Source organism: Drosophila obscura, unplaced genomic scaffold (genome assembly GCF_018151105.1).
Source record: "Drosophila obscura isolate BZ-5 IFL unplaced genomic scaffold, ASM1815110v1 contig_194, whole genome shotgun sequence".
Taxonomy (NCBI): Eukaryota; Metazoa; Arthropoda; class Insecta; order Diptera; family Drosophilidae; genus Drosophila; species Drosophila obscura.
Genome location: NW_024542783.1, coordinates 1,441,651 through 1,465,000, shown reverse-complemented (window position 1 = coordinate 1,465,000; position 23,350 = coordinate 1,441,651). Strand labels below are relative to the sequence as shown.

Below are 23,350 nucleotides of genomic sequence, written 5' to 3'. Positions count from 1 at the left end.
AAAAAAAAAAAAAAAAAAATTTTTTTTTTTATAAAAAAAAAAAAAAAAAAAAAAAAAATTTTTTTTTTTTTTTTTTTTTTTTTTTTTTTTTTTTTTTCCCCCCCCCCAAAAAAAAAAAAAAAAAAAAAATTATTTTTTTTATAAAAAAAAAAAAAAAAAAAAAAAAAAAAGGGGGGGGGGGGGGGGGGGGGGCGTTCCTTAAAAAAAAAAAAAAAAAAAGAGGTGTTTTTTTTTTTTTTTTTTTTTTTTATAATTGTTGGGGTTGGTGGGGGAAAAAAAAAAAAAAAAAAAAAAAAAAAAAAAAAAAAAAAAAAAAAAAAAAAAAAAAAAAAAAAAAAGGAAAGGAGGGGGGGATAAAAAAAAAAAAAAAAAAAAGGGGGGGGGAGGGAGGGGGGTCCCCCCAAAAAGGGAGTAAGTGGGGGGGGTTTTTTTTTTGGAGGTATTTTTTCAATCACCCAATGCCGTTCTCTGCTTCCCACCCAGCAATAATACTTAGCTAGGGACGTACTCTTAGTAATTAAGTGTAATTAATTAAATAAATATATTAGGCTAAGATTTGTATACTTGTCGTAAGTCTCTAATAGGGAAGATTCGATAATCAAAATCCCGTTATAATAAAAAAAAAAAAAAAAATGTCCACGGGACTCAGTCCTTGAGACTTACCTGGAGAAATGAGCCGTCAAGGTGCACCATGCCACCAGCAGCGCCTCAGATATCCTCAGCCGTTTCTTCGAACTCGGGCGCGCTCTGCGCGTGATCGCCTACGTTCGGCGGCTCACCCAGCGAGTTAAAGGGCAGACAACCCATGTCTCCGAGAAGCTGAACGGAAAAGAGGTCACTGCCGCTCTCCAAGCTGTCACCCTAACAACCCAACGCTTCCATTATGCGGAGGAACATCGGTGCCTCGTAAACAAGCAGCCACTCGCGGCCACGAGCTCTCTCCAGAATCTTAATCCGTTCCTTGACCAGAACGGAGTCATGCGGTCATGTGGCCGAGTCCAAGCCTCGGCATCCATGTCCTACAACGAACGGCATCCGATCCTGCTGCCTCCCGCATGTCTCCTGGTTCCCCTGTTGGTTCGATTCACCCACCACATAGCCCTACATGGTGGGAACCAGATGGTCATCCGCCTTCTCCGGGCAACATACTGGATCCCTCGACTACGTCACGTAGTGAGGGCACTCCTGTAAGGTTTTCGTCATCCATCGCAAGCGACTCCAAACCCATCTAATGGGCGAACTTCCTGTCTCAAGAGTCACATTCACCAGGCCGTTCACATACACCGGAGTCGACTTCGCCGGTCCCTTCGATGTCAAAAGCTTCACAGGGCGCGCGGTATGTGTGCGTGTTCGTGTGTTTCACCACGAAAGCCATCCACCTAGATGCAATGTCCGACTTATCCACCGACATCTTCCTAGCCGCTTTCGGTCGTTTTGTCGCGAGACGAGGTTGTCCTCACGAGGTTCAATCCGATAACGGCAGGAATTTTGGTCGGCGCATCCCGCTCTCTGGCTGCGGACCTTCTCGAAACCATTCGCACCATTCGCATGGCCCCGCAAGCTCCCTCACGTTCCAAATCAAGCCGCAGATCGGATTGCATCCCTTGAGGAATTGCCGTAAATTCATTCGCTTGGGCGTCGAAAAGAGGCTCCGACCCGTTCTCCTCCACAAGTATTGCTCGAATTGCCTGGCGCACGAGCACTCGGACAAAGACTGTCGCAGTGGGGACCTGTTCAAGGTGTGCAGCCGCAACCACCACACGCTGCTCCACCTGTCCGGCTCTCGGCGCTCAGATGGCCCCTCTTCGGCACCGTCGCCTTCACCTCCGGCATTCAAATCCCGCGCCGAACGGCGCCCTCGACCTCCAGTGAGCCGCCCCGAGGCAAAATCCTTAGCGCCGAACGGCGCATTCGACTCGACACCGGAGCATCAATGTCCTTCCGACGGCACAGGTGGTCCTCGCAGTGCACCAAAAAACGTACAAACCGGTGCGCTGATTGACCCCTGCACGCCGGACAGCTGCATCGACGACGCGCTGGAGAGCGCCGGCGGGGCAACGCTCTGTGGGCATTCCAGCCACAGCTACGCAAGCGGCTGCCCTCGCTCTCGCGCTTATGAGAATTTTTCCCCCCGGCGGCGCGCTCTCGCGCGTACAAATTCACCTCGCTATAGCTTACGCTCCCGCTCTCGCTGCCGACAGCCACCGGCAGTAGCTGAGCGCAACCCCCGTTTCACTTGCGCTTATACACTCGATGCAAAACGGCTTTTTTGTAATCTCATTGTAACCTTTTCGAATTAAGAAGCAATTGAAGAACTTGGACTCTACCGCCTTTTACGCTCAAACAGAATTTGTTTGCGCCAATTGCGCCAATTGCCTGTCGAACATAAATAGGACGCAGTGGGTCTTAATTGGACGATCTCATCTTCATTTGGGACACTTAGTATCGCAAATCTATTGTTTGTTAGTGCCTTATGTGGCACAGTGCTCTCGGTTATTTGAGTTATTTTAGCTACATTGTTGTTCTTCACTTTTTGTGGGCTCAATTTTCTTTTCATTTGCACATAGCGATCGAGCCCAGACTGAATTAACGCTCGGTTAGCATTTTTTGAACTTATTGGTTGGGAGAGGTGGGGCTTGTCGCAGTGGGTCGACAGTATCGGGCGCTCAGAAATTGCAGTGGTTGTTGTTGTGGTTGTTGTCGTTGTTGTGGTCGAAGACACAGTTTTGAGCGAGGGCATTGCACTAGTTGTTGTCGATAATAGCAAATCGCTGGTTAGGCAGTACGAGTCGGGGGATGGGCACTGAGCACTCCATGACCCACTTTGCAATGCAGGGGAGAGAGAGCGTGCTCTCTCCTCGTTCACTTGGCGTGATGCAGTTTTGGTTGGTACTGCTGCCTTTGGCGAGCGTATAGAGAAGTGCGCGTTGTTTTTTGCTTGCGAGAGCCGACGCTCGTCTTGTTGCTGTTGCCGGGCTTAGTTCTCTTTGGCTTTGGTTACAGTACTTGTGCTCTTTACCGAGCTGGTGCTCTTCTACGTTGACATTTGTTCTTTTCTATTATTTCTATTAATCTTTATTACACGATTGGATGGTATTCATGGGCAGCAGGATTACAAGTACCCATGCCTACCCCGAGCGCTTTTTCGCGAATTAATTTATGATTAATCGCGATTAATTGATTTCAAAATTCCTTCTTTGGTCCGAGTGAAGAACGAATGGGATTCCGTACCGGCAAAATACCTCTTCCGATAGGGGGGCTGTCTGGTCCGGTAGAGCTTAACAATCTGGCCATTTGGTAAAGTAGCACATGACGACAGCTATGTATCGGTTGTCGCCGGTGGTGGTGGGTAAGGTGCCCAGTATGTCGATGGCGAGCCTTTCGAATGGCGACCCGATTTCTCAGGTTTGAAGCTTGTTGAGTGTTCGTCTGATCGGACCGCTTCTGGCCTGACACGCCTAACAACGAGCGCATTATATAGCTACGTCAGCGCTTAGCCCAATCCAGTAAAACCGTTTCTTAGACGACTGCTAGGTCCGTGTCTTTCTTCTGGTATTCACCTTAAAGTTCTGATACTGCTTCTATATAAAGTACTCGACCAGCTATTTGTTCCATAGCAGGGACGGCAAGATAGTCCGTCTTCATTACAGTGCCATTTACCAGATCGGTGTTGTATCTCCATATCGTACTGCTGCAGCATCTCGATCCATCATGCGATATGGAGGAACCATTTAAATGAAGCGTGATCCTTCCATACGACAAATTTCTGGCCATATAGAAAATGGTAAAAAGTGTTTGGTTGATTTAACTACGGCCAGCAGCTCTCTTCTAGCTACTAATTCCGCTTCGCGGGACTGAAGGACTTGCTGTAGTATTCGACGAACACCTCTAAGGCGTCTGTGTCCAACACGAAAACCTTTGGGCTCTGCACAATGGCCACAAAGTCGATTTTTTTTGCCATCGATTTCTTTTTGCAAAGTCTACAAAAGTTGATACACACCTGAAACTTTGCACATTTGGTAATATTAAGATTAATATTAAATACACAAATTTCGGAACCCATGGTCCACCATGCCAAAACTTCGGAACTAAGGATGTCTGGTTTTACCCAGGTCTCGGTAAAACAAAATAAGATGGGACGAGAATGCGAGTCTCTCAAGAAAAAGAGTGCTGAGCTTACTACGCATGCCTCTAGCATTCTGGTAGGTAACTAAAAGAGAGGAAGTTAGTTTTTTGGGTGGGTAGAAGTTGAGGTGGAATATGAGGGTAAAGATGGAGCACTGGCCTGACTACTAGGACGAGTTATGGGGGGCCTGTTCTTTTTCTTAGCCTTAAACTCTTGGCCGACAAAATACTTCGGCCGAAACTTGGCGGAACAAATGGTGTCACATTTAGTCGAGGAGACGCTTATCTTAAAGGAAAATATTTCCCTGGCGTAAGGAAAGTTAAATTTTTCCACCTTTAAGCCGACGGCTTTTATTTTGCTTTGTATAAAAGCGGTCACATCATTGGATGTGAGGTCAGGGGCTAGCCGCGAGACAAAAACCTGTCGCTTTGGTGGGACTCCCACCAGTGGTTTTGGCACCACAGGCCTAGTACCTGTGATGGCAGTATCCGGTGGTCCTGGACATCTATTAGCTGGTGGGAGCGAAACTGAGGGGATAGTTAAGGGGTTGGGTGCGGACTCGATGGACACGGACTCTACAGACATTTCTAACTGCATACTCTCCGAAGTGACGCATTCGGCTCCCGAATCTGCATCACCAGCAGCGATCGTTGCCCTTGGAGTAGCAAACGTAATCAACTGCTGCACTAAGGGAGTGGTCGGAGTAAGTTTTTTAGATGCCGGCGGACATGAGGCAGTCGGCCCTTGCAAGTCCCGCGGAGTAGACTTCTTGCGCCTCGGAGACTCAGCTAGCAGCTGTAAACTGCTGAACTGAGTGTTCATGGCCAAGACCCGATCATATTGCTGTTTAAAGCCTACGATCAGATCTTTGAAGCCTTTCCGCGTCTGCCTCATAACTATAATGCAGGTCGTTATTTTGGAAAATGGCATCACCTACACGGCCCGAGATCCCTACACATTTTGCGTTGGGCTGGTCATGGGTGATCTGCTTCTTGCAGGTTTTTTTGGCACAGACGACAGAAAATTCCATATTGATGTCTTTTATTTTTTTTTATTTCGGGAAAAAAAAGTTCAAAACAAATAGCAATCAGACCACTGTGCAGAGCAAATTATTAGAGCAATGCTTAAAAATAAGATTAGAGAGGAGAGTGGTTGCAGCAACATCTTATAAGTGAGAGCGTTACTGCACAAAAAGTTACAAGAGCGAGAGAGAAATAACAGTTATTGAGAGTTAGGTGATAGAGAGAGAGATGTCGTTTCTCTACGTGTTCTGGCGGCAACAATTGACGGTGCGTGTGTGCCGCGTTTGCCACATTCCCAGCAGAATAGGATCGAAGGATTATGGCAGTCGTATGCCGTATGCCCGCCTTCACTACACCGGCGACAGGCTGCGCGTGGGTTGGCGATGGGGGTCGAGACCATGCGATGTGCTACATCGGGATTCGCAGTACTGTTTGGATGAGCTGGTGGTCTCCGTGGTGTGTCTGCTCACTCCCAATGGGGTCTCCGAAATGACGTCCGGTGCGAGTCGCCGTTTCTCTGCTCTTGGGTATCTCGGTGGGTTTCGCGGGGGCGCGAGAGTGGTCGGAATGGCCCGCTCTTGGATGCTCTCGAACTCGGTGGCCAACAGTGTTAGCTATGACAACCTTTGCAGTTCGTGTTGCCGCACGTACATCTGGTATGCTGCCAGGGCGTTGTCGTAGATCCTGTTCAGTTCCTTGGTTGCGTCGTATCCGGCGCGGTGCATGAGTAGACGTATCTCTATGAGGTAATCCTGGAACAATTTCCCTACCGCTTGCTTGCGGGCCCGGTTCCGGTCTTCCAATTGTTCAAAATACCGTGGCGGCAAAAAGAACGTCAAGAATTCTTGGCGGAAATATACCCATGAGCTGCCTTGTAGTTGGCTGGTGCGGTACCAGCGGCTGGCCCGATCGGTAAGAAGTTCTGTCATGGCCCGAGGCAGCTGATTTGTGTCCACCCCATATGAGAGCGCACGTTCTTCGAGTAGTTCCAGAAACGCTAGTGGGTCGTCCTGTCCGTCGAACCTGGTTCTCCAATGTTCTGCGATGTGAGCGGTGTGGCTGTGGTCTCGTCCATCTGTGGAAGGGCCTATGGCTGGCACGATCCTCTGTGTGGGCGAGCGGCTGGTCTCCGTAACTGGAGGTCTGGGCAAATCGGCTGGCGTTACAATGCGTTGTGGGCCGGGTGTGCTGTATTCGGCTGCGGCGGGGACTTGTAACCCGGCTTTTGGGTCTGTTTTCCGCTGGTCAGGTGGCCCAGGAGTGGTGGGCATGGGTGACCTGGAGCGTCCTGATGGTTTGGCGTATTGCCGTTCAAGGTCTCCCAGTCGAACCCAGGCGTCCTGCGAGAGTGTTCCGGCGACTAACGCGGCGAATCTGATTCGTCGTTCCCTGACCGTTCCTTCGTTGCCAAATGCGAATTCCTCGCCAAGGACTTCCAGCTCTTCCCGTCGGAGTTTGTAAATCCAGCTGGTGGTGCCCCTGGGTTGGTATGGTGTTCCTTTAGGGAAAAATTCGTCGGGTAGACCATCTCCGTGAGCTTCTATGGTGTATTTCCGCGGTTAGTGGCACTGACTTACGTTTGGTTTAGTGGTACTTCTGTACGGTAGCACTTTCTTTCGACACTCGTAGGTTCGGCGCTGCGGCACTACATGTTCGCGACCAGATTTTGCGTGGGCGCGGGTTTGGTCCTCGCTAGCCTAGTCTCTTTCGGTGGCCGTGGGTCTTTACTCCACAAAGCTCAGTATTAAGGTGTTCTCAAAGTTTCCTTAAAGTTACCAAAAGTCCCTGCTCGGGCGCCACTTGTAAGATACCTATTTCAGGCTGGGATATGCATCAGCCTGTCCAGGGTTCCTCTACAAGAAATTTGTACATCTGCTGGAACTTAAGGTTCGGGGCTGGCCTTGAATGACCGAAAGAGTGGTAGGCAAGGTGGGAAATTGGATGACTCAATAACTTCTGTCGTTTTTTTTTTTTATTATTATTTAATTCTTTTTATTGGCTTGGCGGGTGTCGTTTACAATTTGGAACCTTCTTGTCTTGCTAGTTATGCTGCGGGCTGGTGGACTGCCTTGCACAGCCTCTTGCGTTCGGGCTGATGGACTACCTCCTCCTTTGGCCAAGCTTGGGCTTTTTAAGCAGATGGCGATCGCACCTGAGACCGTGATTTTCCACGGTCTGTTTTTGACCCGGAAATTATTAATTATTGCTTACTTATGATTATTGGGGGACAATAATTGTGGGGCGTGGGAAGTGGGTCGAAGCTTGGTGCTTGGTTGATAATTGGCTAGTGGGTCAGTGGCGTTGAGGAAGTGTTTTGCTGTGACTGCATCGCAGCAGGTGCGGGCTGCAGTTGGGAATTGGGTTTAGAATTGGGTTTTGCTAACTCTGACGAGTTAGGACGAGGAGGAAATAGAGAGCATCCAGCACCTTCTCTGCAACTGTCCTGCAGTCATGGGAGGCGTCACCGAATACTCGGCGCCGGCTTCTACGAAGACCTGGACAGCCTGGCAAAACATGCCTCTAGAGAAACTGGTGCTCTTTATAGAGGCCTCGGGATGGTTCGCGAAACCTCCCTAGGCACCGGACAATATCCCGTGACGAGTGTGGGCATCACAATGGGCAGACTTGCCTCTGATTGACCTCGACTTCAGTCGAGCAGCCCTATAAACCTAACCTAACCTAGATCTAGGAGCGGTTCGAGCCCGAATCTGTCGACACACTTGTCGCACAGTCACAATCGTTCGAATTTACAATTCGTCTCATCAACAACACCATTTGTGGTCCTTCGATCCTCATTCATTATTGAGAATAGTTTAGAGAATAGAAGTCTCATCAACAAGGTTATTTATGCTATATGTGTCAGGACGGCGGGGACATTCTAATTTCCTCCGACCTCCATTAATATGTTTATATTATTTACCTGTATATGGGAGTACCCTTATCATCTCTGTACCATAATACCAAAACAGGCTCATCGCCGTCATATGTAGTTACATTGCATGGAAGAAATATATTTTCTCCAACCAAAGATTCGATTTGGTGAACTGGTACTAGAAATAAAGGCAATGTTGTTTTATTAGAAAAATCCATTTTTAAGTTAAAAATGTGTTAACATGTGTTACACCGTGCATATCGGGGAAAATGACCATATCTATCAGATTGCCGAATCTGGTACAGATCGGATAATTACTAAAGCCAGAATAAAAAAATTAATTTTGAGTTGCGGGGTCCCTCTCCAGATGCACTGTGCAGTTCGCGGAGAAGATGTAGAATCTACATTGTAGATGTAGAGTCTTCATTTTAGATGGTGTACTATCTACGTTTTGACGTTGTTTTATTTAAACTCCCAGAGCGCTGTTGGGTTTTACTTCCGCAATTCCCATGGAGTATCTTATTACTGGGGTGTAATTGCTAACTTATAATTATTCGGTAACAGTGTGGGATGGGGTTTGTAGGTCGGAAATTTGTGCTCAGTGGTCAGTGGATTGGTGTTGTCGAATTTGCATTCGCAGTGTCAGAACATGGCCACAGCCATGGGTCGTTACAATATGGCGATTTTCTACGATAGTGCCTTCTAAGTTTTCCCGTATCTTTAAAATTGTGGATTCCACAGACTTTAGTTTTTTGTGTTGGAGGAAGCGGACGGGGCGAAACTTGAAACAGTGTTATATGACATGAGTCTAAAAGCAAAATTTGGTTGCTCTAGTTCTTATAATCTCTAAGATCTAGGCGCTCATCGGAACGGACAGACAGACAGACATAGACTCGACTATTGATGGTGATCAAGAATATATATATGTCGGGGTCATATGGCCTGGGTGCTCTTATTCTTCCTGCATTGTCGCACTTGAAAGCAGTGAGTCGCGGTTATGTCTTTTCTCTTTCAAATTTGCGAGCCAACTGAAAACTCCTTTTCTCGTCTTCTTCTTTTCGCTCACGCAATACATGACACCATATTACATCATCCAATTGCTCTCCTTAGCCCTTTCGATCTTTCTCAGAGGCAACCTATATACAACCGCGCCACACTCGGCTGAGACAACACTCTCTCGTACTCAATCCTCGCTCTCAGCAATAATGCAAATAGAAGGAATAAATTACTGCGCAGTTCCTGTTCTCCTTTATTGATATTGTTTCATAATTCTATAAATTTCTGTTTACATTTTTATAATTTCTCATACATTTTCATCATACATCTCCGACACGGCATTCCTGACTTTCACACGTACTCTTGTACATACTGTAACACTAGGTTGTTACACTTGCTATACTTTTCTTTTCATCTTTCAAGACCATTTGAAACAAAAACGAGAAGGAACGTGTGAGTCGCTTCTAAAGACGCGACTCTACTTATACCCGTACTCAGTTAGTACTTACATTTTTAAGCATATGATTTTTTAGAATTTTAGAATTAAAAAAAAATTTTACATTTTACATTTTTTTGCTACATCAACCCCGCTAGGGGTTGCTCGCGCACTGAACGTGGCAGAGTGTGCGAGCGAGAAGGAAAATGAGTTGCGTTGTCGTTGGCAGGAGGGGGCAGGGGAAGCAACTGAAAATTAACTTCGTCATTCTGGCTTTAATTATGATCCGATCTGATTCAGATTCAGTTGTCTGGTAGATATGGGCATTATCTACGATACTGCGTTTTTAGTTTTATTGTTTCTTTAAAAATGTGCCTGCCACAGATTTTCGTTCTTTGTGTTGGCGGAAGGGGGCGGGGCGAAATTTTGAAATACACTTGTAGCAGTAATATATCATATGAGTCTGGAAACCAAATTTGGTTGCCCTAGATCTTATAGTCTCTGAGATCCAGGCGCTCATCGAGACAGACAGACAGACGGACAGACAGACATGGCTATATCGACATGGCTATTGATGCTGATCAAGAATATATATACTTTATGGGGTCGGAAACGTTTCCTTCTCTGCGTTACACAAATCCACTTTTACCACAAATCTAATATACCCCTTAACTCTTTTTTGAGTACGGGTATAACAACACACAACTTCATATATTGTGTCTTCAAATGTCGGTCTCGCAGGCTTCATATTTTATCTCTTACAGTGAGCCCCATCAAACTCGTAACACCACGTGAGCCACGCCACACGCCATGTCAGAACACTTCTTGCTCTACACTTGTGCTGTCGGCTTGACCTGGATCATCTCTCTCAGTTACTCCTTCTCCCCTGCGGAAACCCTCCCATTTGGCTATTGTCGTAATCAACACAGTTACAGGTTCCTGCCGCACCCTTGCAACGCTTTGCACCTCCAGTGCCACGATCTCCTCAGATCCAATGTCCATCACACAATAACACCCATAGCCGGCATGAATATTGTTGATTGAATCTAGCCCCTGCGTTTGATGTTTCCTGCACCTCTCTTAGGTGCGTGAGCGGGTCAAACGACCAGTGACTTTTCCACCACTGTTGTTCTTCTCAATATTCTCGTCAGAAACCTGCTCATGCGTCAGCTTTCGCTAACTCTCGTGCGAATACTTATACGTTCGCTTACAATGATTTCAATAAATATCGGTCACCATCCAGCAAACTCCGCAACCACAAAAGGTTTACAATCTTGGCCGTATTCCTTTCAACTCGCCTGTTTTCATATTTCGCATTATTTTCCATATTTTCTTTATTTTTCTTTGGAATGAGTTCTTGCCTGCTTACAATCCATTTTAGCTTTATCATTTATAGGCAACAAGCCCATTGGCCTAGCCTCTCTTCCAATCAATAGTTCTAACGGGTTGAATTTTGTTACTCTGTTGGTAGTACAATTCATGGCTAACTGAACTTCACTTAGTGCATCCTGCCAGGAACGTTCTCCTGTCTTTATTTTATACATTAAATAGAACTCTAGAAATCGTCCCCAAGCAAAACTCTTGCCTTGATCTGCAATGATACCATTAGGTACCCCAAAAAGCGTTATGGTCGATTTCACTGCCTTAATACAGTTTTCGTCGTCCAAATTCAAAGTATGATCTAGGTGAACAAATTTAGTGAGCGCATCAATTTGCACTCACTTTTCCACTTATATCAATATGCACAGTATGCATTGGTATTTCGACTTTCGGAATTGGATGCAATTCCATTTCAATTTTTCCTGATGGTGTCTTTGATAGTTTGCATGTAATGCAGTTTTCTATGAATTTTCGTACATACTTTGAAATGTGTTCAAACCAATACTGCTTATAAGCCTTATCTAAAGTTTTCTGCTACCCCAAAGCATTATTGCTTCATGCACATGATTTACCACAGACCACCTGAAGGCTCTCGGGATGACAGGTAGACAGCGCTTTTTACTATTTCTCTGAATATTCCGATATAGAATTCCTGTTCTTAACTCATATGTCTTTGCCAAATTCTCCTGCGACTCCCCACCATTCAGCTGGGCTCACGTTCAATGACAATCGGATTTCGAGATAAAAAGTCCACGTGCGCCATGCGACTTCCGTTTTTGTACTCTACAGTGGAATCAATCGAATGTAAATATGCCCACCAACGGTGTACTCTTGGCATTAGTTCTACATTAGTACGACTTGCTTTCAACGAATTAAAATCCGTAAAGATTACAAACTTTCGACCGTGAAGGTAATATCGGAAATGTTTTACAGCGTTGTACACTGACAGGGTCCCTAGTTCGTAAGAATGATACATCGATTCTGGGGGCGATGTACACTTGCTACTCCAGACTTGCCGTCAGTTTTGTGCATGAGTATGGCACTATAGAAATCTGCACTTGCACCAGCAGGCGATTTTCGGGTCAGTTCTTACCTCCCCTCTGCAAGGAAGCGCCACCCATGTACAAATAGAATGGAAGAAGGGCAGCCGACAACCGAAAGGCGGGAGTGGCGAGCAGGTAGTGCAACGATATACCCTCTTTCAGGCCCAGGTATAACTTTGGACGGGGTTACGCTCACCGACTTGTTCCGTAAACTCCCGCGCCACACCGTTTTCCGTCCAGATTTTCCTGCCGCTCGTCTCTTTATTGTTCTTCACACGCCTCTCTGTAACAATCATGTCTAGTCGGTTCACCACGCTCGCACTAACTAATCCTCTCTTCTCTCTCGCGACTTCTCGAGGCCTCGCAGTCGAGCACTGCAATGTATCGCCGCCTGGCGTAAAGCTCGCTTGGTTCTCACGTGCTCTCGGCGCCCAACCGAGCGCCTGCTTCATGCGGCTCTTTAATTCTAGTCTTACAAGTACAAAGCTCAAATAAACCGACAACAGTTATACTTCTCCTCGCCTGCTTACGTCTCGTGCCCCGTGGGTTCTTGCCGATCCAAGCGGGCTTAGGGTTCGCACCGTCTTGCATGGGAAGGGGTCTCAGATCCCCCCATAAGCTTTCTCTTTCGACCTCGCGACTATCATTATATCATCAACAAAAAAAATTACATATGAGTGCTGGCGCTATAGCTCACTGAAAAATCGAAAAGACATTTTTCAGCCAAAATGTCATAGATAGAACTCGTACTGGCCGTCGGGGGTTACAAAAGCTGTTCGCTCTATAGATCCTGAATTTATTGGAATCTGATAAAACCTACTGGCCATGTCTAAGCAGGAAAAGTATTTACCCCCAGGCGAGCCTATGACCGACGTTTCCGCATTTAAAAAAAGTCACTAGAGTCCTGTCTCGTCCCACCAATAGTTTTCCCATACGATTGATTTGACTTTAATTGTTCTGCCATCCTCTTACGGCATTCCAGCATTTTATGTCCGGGATTCCCACAGTAATGGCACTTCATTGGAGTGTGTGCCTTGAAACTCTTCTTATCGGGACCGATCGAATGGTCTGAAGCAAGATAATCGCTTCGCTTGTTGTATGAAAGTTCCTTCAAATGCTGCTGTAGTTCATTTCTATTCGTTAGATTGGTGGTGAAAAGTAAACGTTGCAGTCTAGTGTTGATTTTCGACTTGTGTGCCATTACGAAAGACACAGCTATTTCTCCCATGTCCATCGACTTCCATTTCGTCATTAATGACGTCACTAGTCGGCTACCGTATGCCGACAAACACTCGCCTGTTCAACAAGAAGGCGGCCGGTATTTCAGGGTAGTCGGTTATCCCAGCAAAGCTGATCTGAACAAGCCATTGGGAAGCGCACCCTTCTAATACGGTTCGGCGAGCTGGCCCTGGAGTTGTCCAGCGGTGTCGCAACTGCCTCTGCCGAAGTCTTCCTGATGGTCCTGTTGTTGGGCGACTCCCGGTTCGGCGAGCTGGCCCTGGAGTTGTCCAGCGGTGTCGCAACTGCCTCTGCCGAAGTCTTCCTGATGGTCCTGTTGTTGGGCGACTCCCGGTTCGGCGAGCTTGCCCTGGAGTTGTCCAGCATTGTCGCAACTACCTCTGCCGAAGTCTTCCTGGTGGTTCCGTTATTGTGCGACTCCCGGTTCGGCGAGCTGGCCCTGGAGTTGTCCAGCGGTGTCGCAACTGCCTCTGCCGAAGTCTTCCTGATGGTCCTGTTGTTGGGCAAGGCTCGTCCGTGAGGTATGGGTCCAGTCATGGGCGTAGTCGGCTTTGCTGGGCTGGTAGTGAGTGGACTGGCGAAGGTCACCGTTCGAGATCGAGGCACAGATGGGACCAGTGGTGTCGTACCTGGATGGTCACGTCTTACCCTCAGCTGTAGATAGGCACGTCCGCAGTGGATCCTGGCGCTGATCCCGCACAGGAAGTCGAGACCCAAGATGACGTCATCAAGTACTGTGGGCAAGATTAACAAAGCCACTCGTGCCTCCAGTTGATCGAGTCTTACCGTTGCCAGCACTGCTTGAGTTATCTCCTTCTTGGATCTATCCGCCAGGGTAATCCTCGCGCAGATTCGCCTCCGTCCCTAATTTCCGGACCATCCGTTGACTGATGAAAGATCGGGTCGCTCCAGTGTCGACGGTGGCCGACAGTGCCTGCCCTTCGATGGTGACAAGAGCGGCGATCCTTCCTCCATCCAGACTTAGTGGGTGAGTGATTCCTGGGGGTCCTGCTGTCGTGTCTCCGTCCGCGTCCCAGTAGGCCGGTGTTTTTATCTTTTTTATCTTTACACCAACTCTCCTACTAACTAAAATTAAAAAGACCTCGAGACTATACAGACTACATGCTCGAACTCTGTTTTATAAGAAAAAATAAAGATAACAACCTACTTTTGCCACCTTACTCGTGTCGCCTTATGCTTGAACCAGGAGGCCTTTTTTTCAGCTACCACATTCAGAGATCAAACAAATTTCTCCAATAGGCAGTTTGCAACATGTAACACAAGAATCGATGTCCGAAGTAAGAAAAAACGATTTCATGCGGCAGGTATATAATGCTCGGCTTCAAAGCCGACGATTGAATATCGGCGGACCATACCAGCGAACACAAATTGAAATCGCCAACAACGAAGAGATGCTGACGGTCTTGAAGGTTTCTATAAATGTTCCCAATATTCTGAGTGTTAGCCTTGTAGATTTCATACCCACTTTTAGGTGAAATTTACGACGCACAGACATGTAGTTTCTCCGACTGACTGGGCACCGACACCCCAATCTGATTAAAGAGAGAGTCGTCTTCAACAAGACGTCTAACGGCCACAACAATCCCACCGCCTCTGCAGAGCTTCGTTTTGGACCTGTCTTATGTAACACCTGGAAAAGTTTGGGATTGAGGGACTGATTGTCAAAGAAGTTTGTGTTGAGCCAAGTTTCAACCAAAATTACAATGTCAAAATCGCAAAATGGTTGCCAAATAGACAGCCTGGGCCTTGTTGAGCATACCAGCTATATTTTGGAAATATATGCGTAGGGCACCGTCCAACGGCAGGGTCCCACTGACCATCCGGTCAGCGGCCACGGAAGGAGGATCCAGGACTGGACCATGCAGCTCCCTTTGAGCAACAGGGGCAAGGCCATACGTGAAACCTGCCGATCGTTATCCGATACAGCAACAGCCGAGCGAATGTCGTACAAATGTGGTCAAAAAATACATAAGAGTATATGTAGGTAAATCATGCACGACTTGACAATACAATAAATGGAATTTAAATTTATTTTCTGAAATTGGGTTGGAGGCACGTTTTAAATTAAAATTAAATAAGTTGTTAAAATCCGAACTGGAACATAAAAAGTTGGGAGATACATTTTTGGATTACCAACCTCATGTTAGAGCGCCATCGTTCGGCGCTTCGTTTCGCGCCTTTCTTCTTTTCTTTCCCATCATTCTCGCTATCACGTTCACTCGATCACTCTCCCGCGCTTTAGTCGCAGCATCGCTTAAGACACAGTCGATTCTCATGCCTTCGCTATGATCATGATCTGGTCCTGCACCGTATGCCTTTGCAATCTCTCACCCTTTCTGTAATCGCATATATACATACCCATATATTTGGTCAATTCCTGACATACAAATCTCTTCCTTTTTTCTTTCGCCTTTGCTATCGCTCTCTCCATCTGTCGCGCTCTCGCTTTCATTAGGGCCGCAAGCCCCACAATTTAGTCTTGACCTAGCACTCAAGTCTTACGCTTCTTACGCACAAAATAGTTCTTCAATAAGACACCGACTTGAAGCGTCTCCAGCGTACTCAATAAGACACGTCTAATTCTAAAAACTTTTTCGTGTTCTCGTTTCAAGTCTAACTAATTGCTTTCGTGTTCGCCATCAATTCTACACCCTTTCTTCATCGTTCAATCATTTTAAAATCTCGTCAAAATTCATACCCCACATACATCTATATATGTATATATGTACATAAAAATGAATCCTTATTTTCCTTGGTCCCGGCATCAGGCATGAACGGCTGGACCGATTTCGCTAATACTTTTTTTGTTGCGTTGGTTTTCTTACTTAAAATTTTTTTTAAATTTTGTTGCAACCTCTAAAAAGGGTTTTTAAATAAAAATAAAATCTTTAATATTACTACTATCAAACCCAAGATAACAAAATGAAGGGGCGTCCCGTCTAAATAAAAAAAAAAAAAAATTTTTTTGGCTCAACCTAATGTACATAAAATAATTACATAAAATATACTAAAGTAATATTTTTATTAAATAAATGCCGATTTAAAATATTAGCAAGCACATTCATTTCATTGTTTTCTGGTTACGAGTCTATTCGCAAGCAATAAAGAAGACAAAGAAAACAATCGTGTGCTACACAACCTCTATCGACTACATTTGACAAACGAGTGACAAACGGATGGTCCTCAAAAGATAAAAGATGCCTTGATATGCCTACCACCTTATATACATACATAGTTTCATCATGAGCTGGAGATGCAAAATGTCGATTTCTTCAAATGCAACCTAATCTCTAGCCTGGCAGATGCTATACAACTACTACTCCTAGTACTACCAGCTCTTCTATTTGAATGATCAACCGATTTCATTGGCAATTGTGTAAAAGTTAATGAACAACTAAGAGATGGAATGCGAATGTAACGGGATTTTGTTCGGGTTTCATCACTATTCAATTTTGAAGGCTAGAAATGTCCCAAAAAAAAAATGTTGAAAGTCTTTAGGTGCGGAAAAGAACACAACTGTATGTACATATGTACATATGTAATAAATATCATGATTTATGTTATCAATACAATATGTTCCCGCACTCCGTATTTCCTCATTCCACATAATGACAAATATTTTGGATGTTTCCATACAACACATTCTGTTATATACATATTATTCTTTAATTTTAATATTCAATATAAAAAGGTGTCAAATAATCTTATTCTAGTCCGTGAATATTTAGTTTAATATTTAATCTAAAATACATACATATGTATATAGATATTTCTCTCAGACTTACCATCTTTGCTTGCGACGTTGTATTTTATTTGTTGAAATGTTAAAATTAACAGAATTAATAGATCCATTTTGTATACCATCCTTGGTATTTGGTATTAAACATTTATATTTTTAGCTATTAGGCCTTTTCTTGTTTATTAATCCTACACTAAAACTTTAAACAAATTCTATCTACAGGATTTTTTACTTTGTTATTAACCATTTTTTTTTGACAGATGAGGACACTTATTTACACGTACAAATGTATGTATGATTGTATACATCTACATTTATATTTATACGGGAACAAATAGTTTACTTGCACAGAATATAAATATATGTATGTTGTACATACATAAGTGTATACTTATGTGCATAAACTAGTTAAATATTAGTTTTACTTAACATCTGTATGTAAATACATACATATGCGCATATCGCAGTGAAAATTCTCAGGCTAAAAAATTTCTACCTCCTGAGTTATTTGTTTTTTTTTTGGGTTTTGTACGCATTCTTTTAGAAAATGTTTGAAATTGAAAACATTTCAGCTATGTTGATATACACATTTCCATATATATGTATGTATTTTATACGCAAATATCTCAAATAAATACAATACAGATAATTCTATTATTTAAACTGAGACTAAAACAGGTAATATATTTCACTGTCAGAAAGTTATTTTACTTATTTTCAAACCGCGAAGGGAAACTAACATGTAAATTCTCAATAGCATTACACCTACAAGCGAGGACCAAAAAGCTTGACAATGAGCGCACGCGCCAAAGTTGAGCTTTTGATGTAAGCATTGCAACATGACACTTGTACTATATGAATAGTGTATGTTCAATGATATTATTGTTAAAATATAAATAGTATTTATCATAGGATATCGAAATATCAAGATACACATATACATACATATATACTGTCAATCTAAAAGACTTAAGATTTTCTACGGATGTAAAATTGTATTTAATAGAAAAACGCCAAAACGTCCACCCCGCCAAAAATCATGACAAGTAAAAAAAACAGATTTCCATATATTATTTCCCGAAATTATTAATTATTATTAATTAAATTTATTAAAGAGTAACTGTTGAGCTACTGAGCTTCTCAGTAGCGTTGTATGCGATATTATTAAAGGCGATGATTGTTCAGTTAATGTATTCACAGTTTATTGTACTTAAGTTAATATATATGTTTTATCCAAAACTAGCGAAAGGGTGCGGATTTGATAACGAGAGTTACGTGGGCGATTGGGGGGGGCCGGTTCAGACTGTTGAGTTGTTAGATTTAGCGGTTTAGTTTAGACTCTGTGGCAGGCAGGTCACTGTGCCAGACAGCCGTTCGACGGTGAGACGAACTGGCTTCTGCACGAGCCCCCCCACAGCGGCTGTCGAACGCGACGGGCGCACCAGACAGGCATAGCGCCAAACAGTATAGGAGCGTTACTTTTAAGGATGTTACATATGGTCTCTTTGCTCATTGTGCTGCCATGGGCCGGCGCTTAGCCGACTACTCCCCCGTTGGAGCACGGCTTTACGTCCTTATTTGCAGCACTGTTGTTGCTTCAGCACCGCTCAGTACCGCTACTCCGGACTTTATTTCTGACCATGCTGGGCGAGCGGGGGCCACTTCGTGGCTACCGGGGCGGGGGCCTGGGCGGGAACCCCCTGCTTCCACCCAGTTTGGTCTCCTGGACGTGGCAGTCCAGTTCCCAACTGTTTGCCAGGCATGCTCGGACAGGCCGCTCCAATCAGAATATCAACTGGCTGGGGCGGTGCTTCTGACCGCCGGGTATGTTGGGGGCAATCCAGCGATTAATGTCGTGGTACCGTTGGGTTGGTTACCCGTAATGGTTGGGCATAGTGCCGTATGGTCGGGCTGTGGACGCGTATGTTCCAGTTGGTATCGACGCAGCATCCTTCGGATATGGCACACGAACGCCGACCAGAACGGAACTTCCGCTCTCTGTAGCTGCAACTGTTGGCCAGACGGGTGACGAATGCACCTGCGATCCAGACGGCGGGCCGGCGGAATCAACATCCCGGAGCGACTCTACGCTGATTATGGCAGTGGGCTCACAGCGTCCCGTCGATGACTCTGGGCCAGGCGCGTGGCTGACGAGTTACGGCATGTTCAGCGACAGAGGGTATCGCGGGATCGTAGGTCGATGTTGTTTGACGGTTGAGGCAGATGGTTTGGGTGTGGCGGCTCGATGGTAGGTGTGTGCTGCACCACTCCGGGGTCGTGACCGCTTCACCTGCTGTGGCCGATCGGGGAGTTGGTGCATGGGTAGCTATTAGCTTCCTGGGCCGGTCGGGAGGGTTGCTGATTGGCACGTTATCGAATGTCCGGTGTCGCCGCAGAGCGCGAGGCAACGGCTTGAGGTGTTGCAACTGGCAGTGTTTCCGATTGCTATTAGTGTCATTTCCTTAGCGTGCTCCTGGTCTCCAACCCTGGCATCCTGCTCCAGAAGCGGTAAATTGCTGGCTTGTGGGTTGCTATCCATTGACGGCATTCCTCCCACTTGGCTTGTGTGGCGCTGTCCACTTCTGTGCGGTACGTTCGAATGCAGTCGCTATCTGGCCTTGTCCCATACTTGCGGCCCGTTGGCTTTACGTTCTGGACCGGGCTGGGCCGCGGGCTCATACGCTGCACACCCAATGTCGGTGACATGTGCCTGATATTACGCTTGTTTTGCGTTTTAGAGGCTAGGGCGATGGGTGCTGGCGTGGCTGTCGCGGGTTGTGCTGGCAGGTCCTTTCAGGCAGGATCGTAGGTGCTGCAGCTCTCCACTCGTTAGGTCAGAATCCTTGTCATTATGGGGCACGCCCCGAGATATTTCGCGTAGCCCCGCGTCGGGAGCTTTATTCCGGCAGGCGAGGCCGACTCTGCACTATGACTGTAGCTGGGGCCTCTCCAACATGATCCGTCCGCATTGTTGAGCATGGGGCATTGTGGGCTGCCGCTTGTTCAACTCGCGCTCATACGAATTTCCAGCATGACCACGCATCGTCAAACCCTCCCTCAGGGACTGCCAACTCATCGGATCAATCCCTCCAGGGCATTATGGTGCTCGTTGAACGAGCGACCAGATCCGCTGCAACTTTAGTCGCACATTTAACTCCTCCTCACTGAGTTCCCCAATCCCCCTGCCGCGGCAGTTCCATCCCCGTGCTGCCCTACCATGGTTGCACCTTGCGCTGTTGATGCAGCTTCCGAATCGCGAACAGGTGGGGGGGAGATTGGGGGGCTTTAGGCCATCGTGTATGCTCGTGAAGCTGGGTTTGGTCACTGGCGGTGTGGGTTAACAGCCGGTGTACCTCGGGTTTTCATGAACTGTACAATCGATCGCGCGCTCACACACGCTTGGTTTTACAGTCGCAGCGTGGCACGTTTGACGCACTAAACTTGTGCATCCGACAACAACGGCATGCACCTGGGACGACCGACGAACGAGCGCGCAGACCGCAGCGATGACGCGGAACCGTTCTGTTGTGTGCACATCGACAACCGAAACCGTGGTTCAGCCAATTTATCCAACGAAAATGTTATGTTTTTTGTGTTTAACAAGTTTATGTTTCTATCACGTCGGGGTCACCAATGTTGAGCTACTGGCTCTTCAGTAGCGTTGTTGCGTTTATTGGCGTGTTGTTCAGTTAATGTTTCACAGTTTATTGTACTTAGTTAATATATATGTTTTTCCCTGCGGGGGCGGATTTGTCGGGTTAACGATGGGTCGATTGAGACGCGGGGGCCGGTTCGACGTTGGTGTTGTTTATGCGGTTTGTTTGACTCTGTGGGGCGGTCACTGTGCCGCGCAAACGTTTAACGCGGTGATGTCGCTGGTGTCTTCTGCTTCCTGACGAGCCTCCCCCACAGCGGCTGTCGAACGCCGCAGGGCAGCACCAGACGGCATAAGCGCACCGTATGGAGCGTTACTTGAGGTTACATATGGTCTTTGCCTGGCTGCCATGGGCCGGCGCTTAGCCGAACAGTAACTATATAAGTAACATGATATTTCATTAACTTTGATGCGAAAATTTATTGAAATAAGCAAAAGGTGACGTTTTCGGAAATCGGAAAATCGGAATCGTCAGTCGGAAGCGGAAATTCCTGTCAAACTTCATAAAAAAAAACTGTGGCATGAATTTTTCGTTTACGTTTTCTTTGAGTGTGTATCCAGCAAGATGAGCGGAATCAACAGATTTACATCGATAGTTGCCTATCGGGACCCTGTGCGGACTGAGGGAACAGCTGACACCCTGCTCAGGAATATATATTCAACAATTATTCCTGGATTGAATGGTGCAAGACGTAGGTAAAAACTTTGCGCACTGTTTACTGAACACAGCTGATTCATCAACCCTGTTTTAGCTATGTTCCACACCCTCACGCAATAACTAGCAAATTCCTTGTACGAATTTTCCGCGGGGCTTGAGACAGACCTTATGTCTTTAAAACCGTACGTTCTATTGTTGTTTTTTATCAAATCGTCTCTATTAGAGGCTGACGAAAATAATGAAAATCTTAATCTAATGCATTTATTTAATTAATTACACTTAATTACTTAGAGTACGTCCCTTGCTAAGTATTATTGCTGGGTGGGGAGGTCTCTTCGCCGGAGTCGTGTATGGCTAGTGTGCCAAGTTAAAGACTGCGCAAGTCTATTAGGTTGGGCGTGAAGCTTGGCCTGGTACTTTGCTTTCACTTTGGCAATTTCATCTTTAACTGATCCTACATTTAAGTCTTTATGGATATTTTCATTCCGTATGTACCATGGTGCCCCAGTGATAGTTCTTAGTATCGTCGATTGAGCTCTCTGGATTATTTCTAAATTACTAACGCAAGCATTTCCTCATAGTTCGGAGCCGTATGTCCAGATGGGGTTGAGAACTGCATTGTACAAAAGTACTTTGTACTGCAGTTTTAGTGGTGAACTGGTGTTTATTAGCCAATGTAGATTACTAGCTTTAAATTTAGGTAGATTTCTCTTCGCTTCGATGTGCTTAGGCCAAGTAAGCCTTCTATCCAGAAGAACACCAAGGTATGTTACTTCGGTGGTTTTGTGGATTGTTGATATTGTTCGGACATAATGGAGGGCAAGTTTGTTTGTTTAACGTAAAGGTGACTTGCCCTTTTGCTCATTTATGTGTATCCGCCAGTCTGCTAGCCATTTTTCTAAGGCCACGAGATGAGATGATAAGTGATCCGTGGCCCTTCTTGGGCACTGGGAGCGACTTAATATGGCAGTATCATCAGCAAATGTCGAAGTTGTTGTTAGGCTGTTTGTCGGTAGATTTGCTCTGAATATGATATACAGTGTCGGTCCAAGCACGCTGCCTTGCGGTACACCAGCTTCAATTGGATGATATTCAGAGAGGAAATCTTTGCATCTTACTGCGAAACTTCTTTGCTGTATGTATGACTCCAATATTCCATGGATGTTCTCTGGAAGTAATATTTTGATTTTGTGGATTAAGCCATCTAACCAAACGCGGTCGAAAGCCTGGGCGACATCCAGAAAAACAGCGGAGCAATACTCCCGTCTTTCAAATGCATTTCGTATCTCAGAGGTTATACGGTTTACTTGTTCAATTTTTCCGTGTTTTTCGCGAAATCCAAATTGGTGAGTCGGGATGGCACCGTTTATGTGTAGGTGTTGCTACGATTCAGGAGAAGCTTTTCAAATATCTTTGATAGGCAAGGCAGTAGGCCTATATAGGTCTATAGGTCTATAGATAGGTCTATATGATGATGGCTTGGACTTGTCTTTTCCGGCTTTATGGATCATTGTGATGACTGATTTCCTCCATTCTTGAGGATAATAGCCCCATTTCATCATGCTGTTGAATATCACAGTAAGAATATACACTGCACAGCTCGGCAATTCTATAATCATTTTAGGGGAGATGAAATCGTGGCCCGGAGCTTTCTTTTGCTTTGAGATTTGGTCTTTAATGACCCTTGTGACTTCTCCTGATTGGAATATGATAGGCGGAGTAGCTTCGGGATTGTTGGTTGGTGGGAGCACAAAGCTTTTTGTTGCTGGGTGTGGTTTGAAGACGTTTTCTAGATGGATGGCAAATGTATTTGCCTTCTCTTTGTTGCTGCGAGCCTACTCTTCTGTTTGTGTACGCAAAGGTGATTCACTCTCGATTGGTGGGCATACGCCTGATTTTGCTTTCCACAGTGGGAATCGTTTGCTATTTGGGGAGAGTTTCTCCATATAGGATATTTGATCTCGGTTTTTTTCATAGTAGTAGATGGTTGGCTATTTTTAGCCGCTCTTTTGATGCTGTGTGCTTGACACTCTCGGCGAAGTCTTCTTTTATCGCTTAGCAGCACTTCAATGTGCCTAGAAATACGACTGCTGTTGGAAATTTTATTAGGTGCTAATATTGGTGTTAAGTGTTTTGCCGAGAGTGACATTGAGGATACTAATG

The 23,350-nt window shown here is 45.6% G+C and overlaps 2 protein-coding genes across 2 annotated transcripts in view; both read right to left on the bottom strand.

Annotated features, from left to right (window-relative positions):
* The window catches only part of LOC111074668 (lachesin), a 104,294-nt gene extending 86,702 nt beyond the window's left edge, over positions 1-17,592 (bottom strand). The window contains exons 1-3 of the mRNA XM_041593707.1: positions 17,325-17,592; positions 16,921-17,090; positions 8,069-8,198 (exon numbers count right to left, since the gene is read on the bottom strand). Coding sequence (XP_041449641.1) covers positions 8,069-8,198; positions 16,921-16,999 — 209 coding nt within the window. The 5' untranslated portion in view covers positions 17,000-17,090; positions 17,325-17,592. The remainder of the gene's footprint in view (positions 1-8,068; positions 8,199-16,920; positions 17,091-17,324) is intronic.
* LOC111074664 (TRIO and F-actin-binding protein-like) lies at positions 12,680-14,233 on the bottom strand. Its single transcript, XM_022367545.2, has 2 exons — positions 13,901-14,233; positions 12,680-13,848 (listed from the first exon to the last, which is right to left on the bottom strand). Exon 2 carries the CDS (start codon positions 13,649-13,651, stop codon positions 13,199-13,201), a length of 453 nt encoding a protein of 150 aa, XP_022223237.2. The 5' UTR covers positions 13,652-13,848; positions 13,901-14,233; the 3' UTR covers positions 12,680-13,198.
* Positions 17,593-23,350: the final 5,758 nt, after the last annotated feature.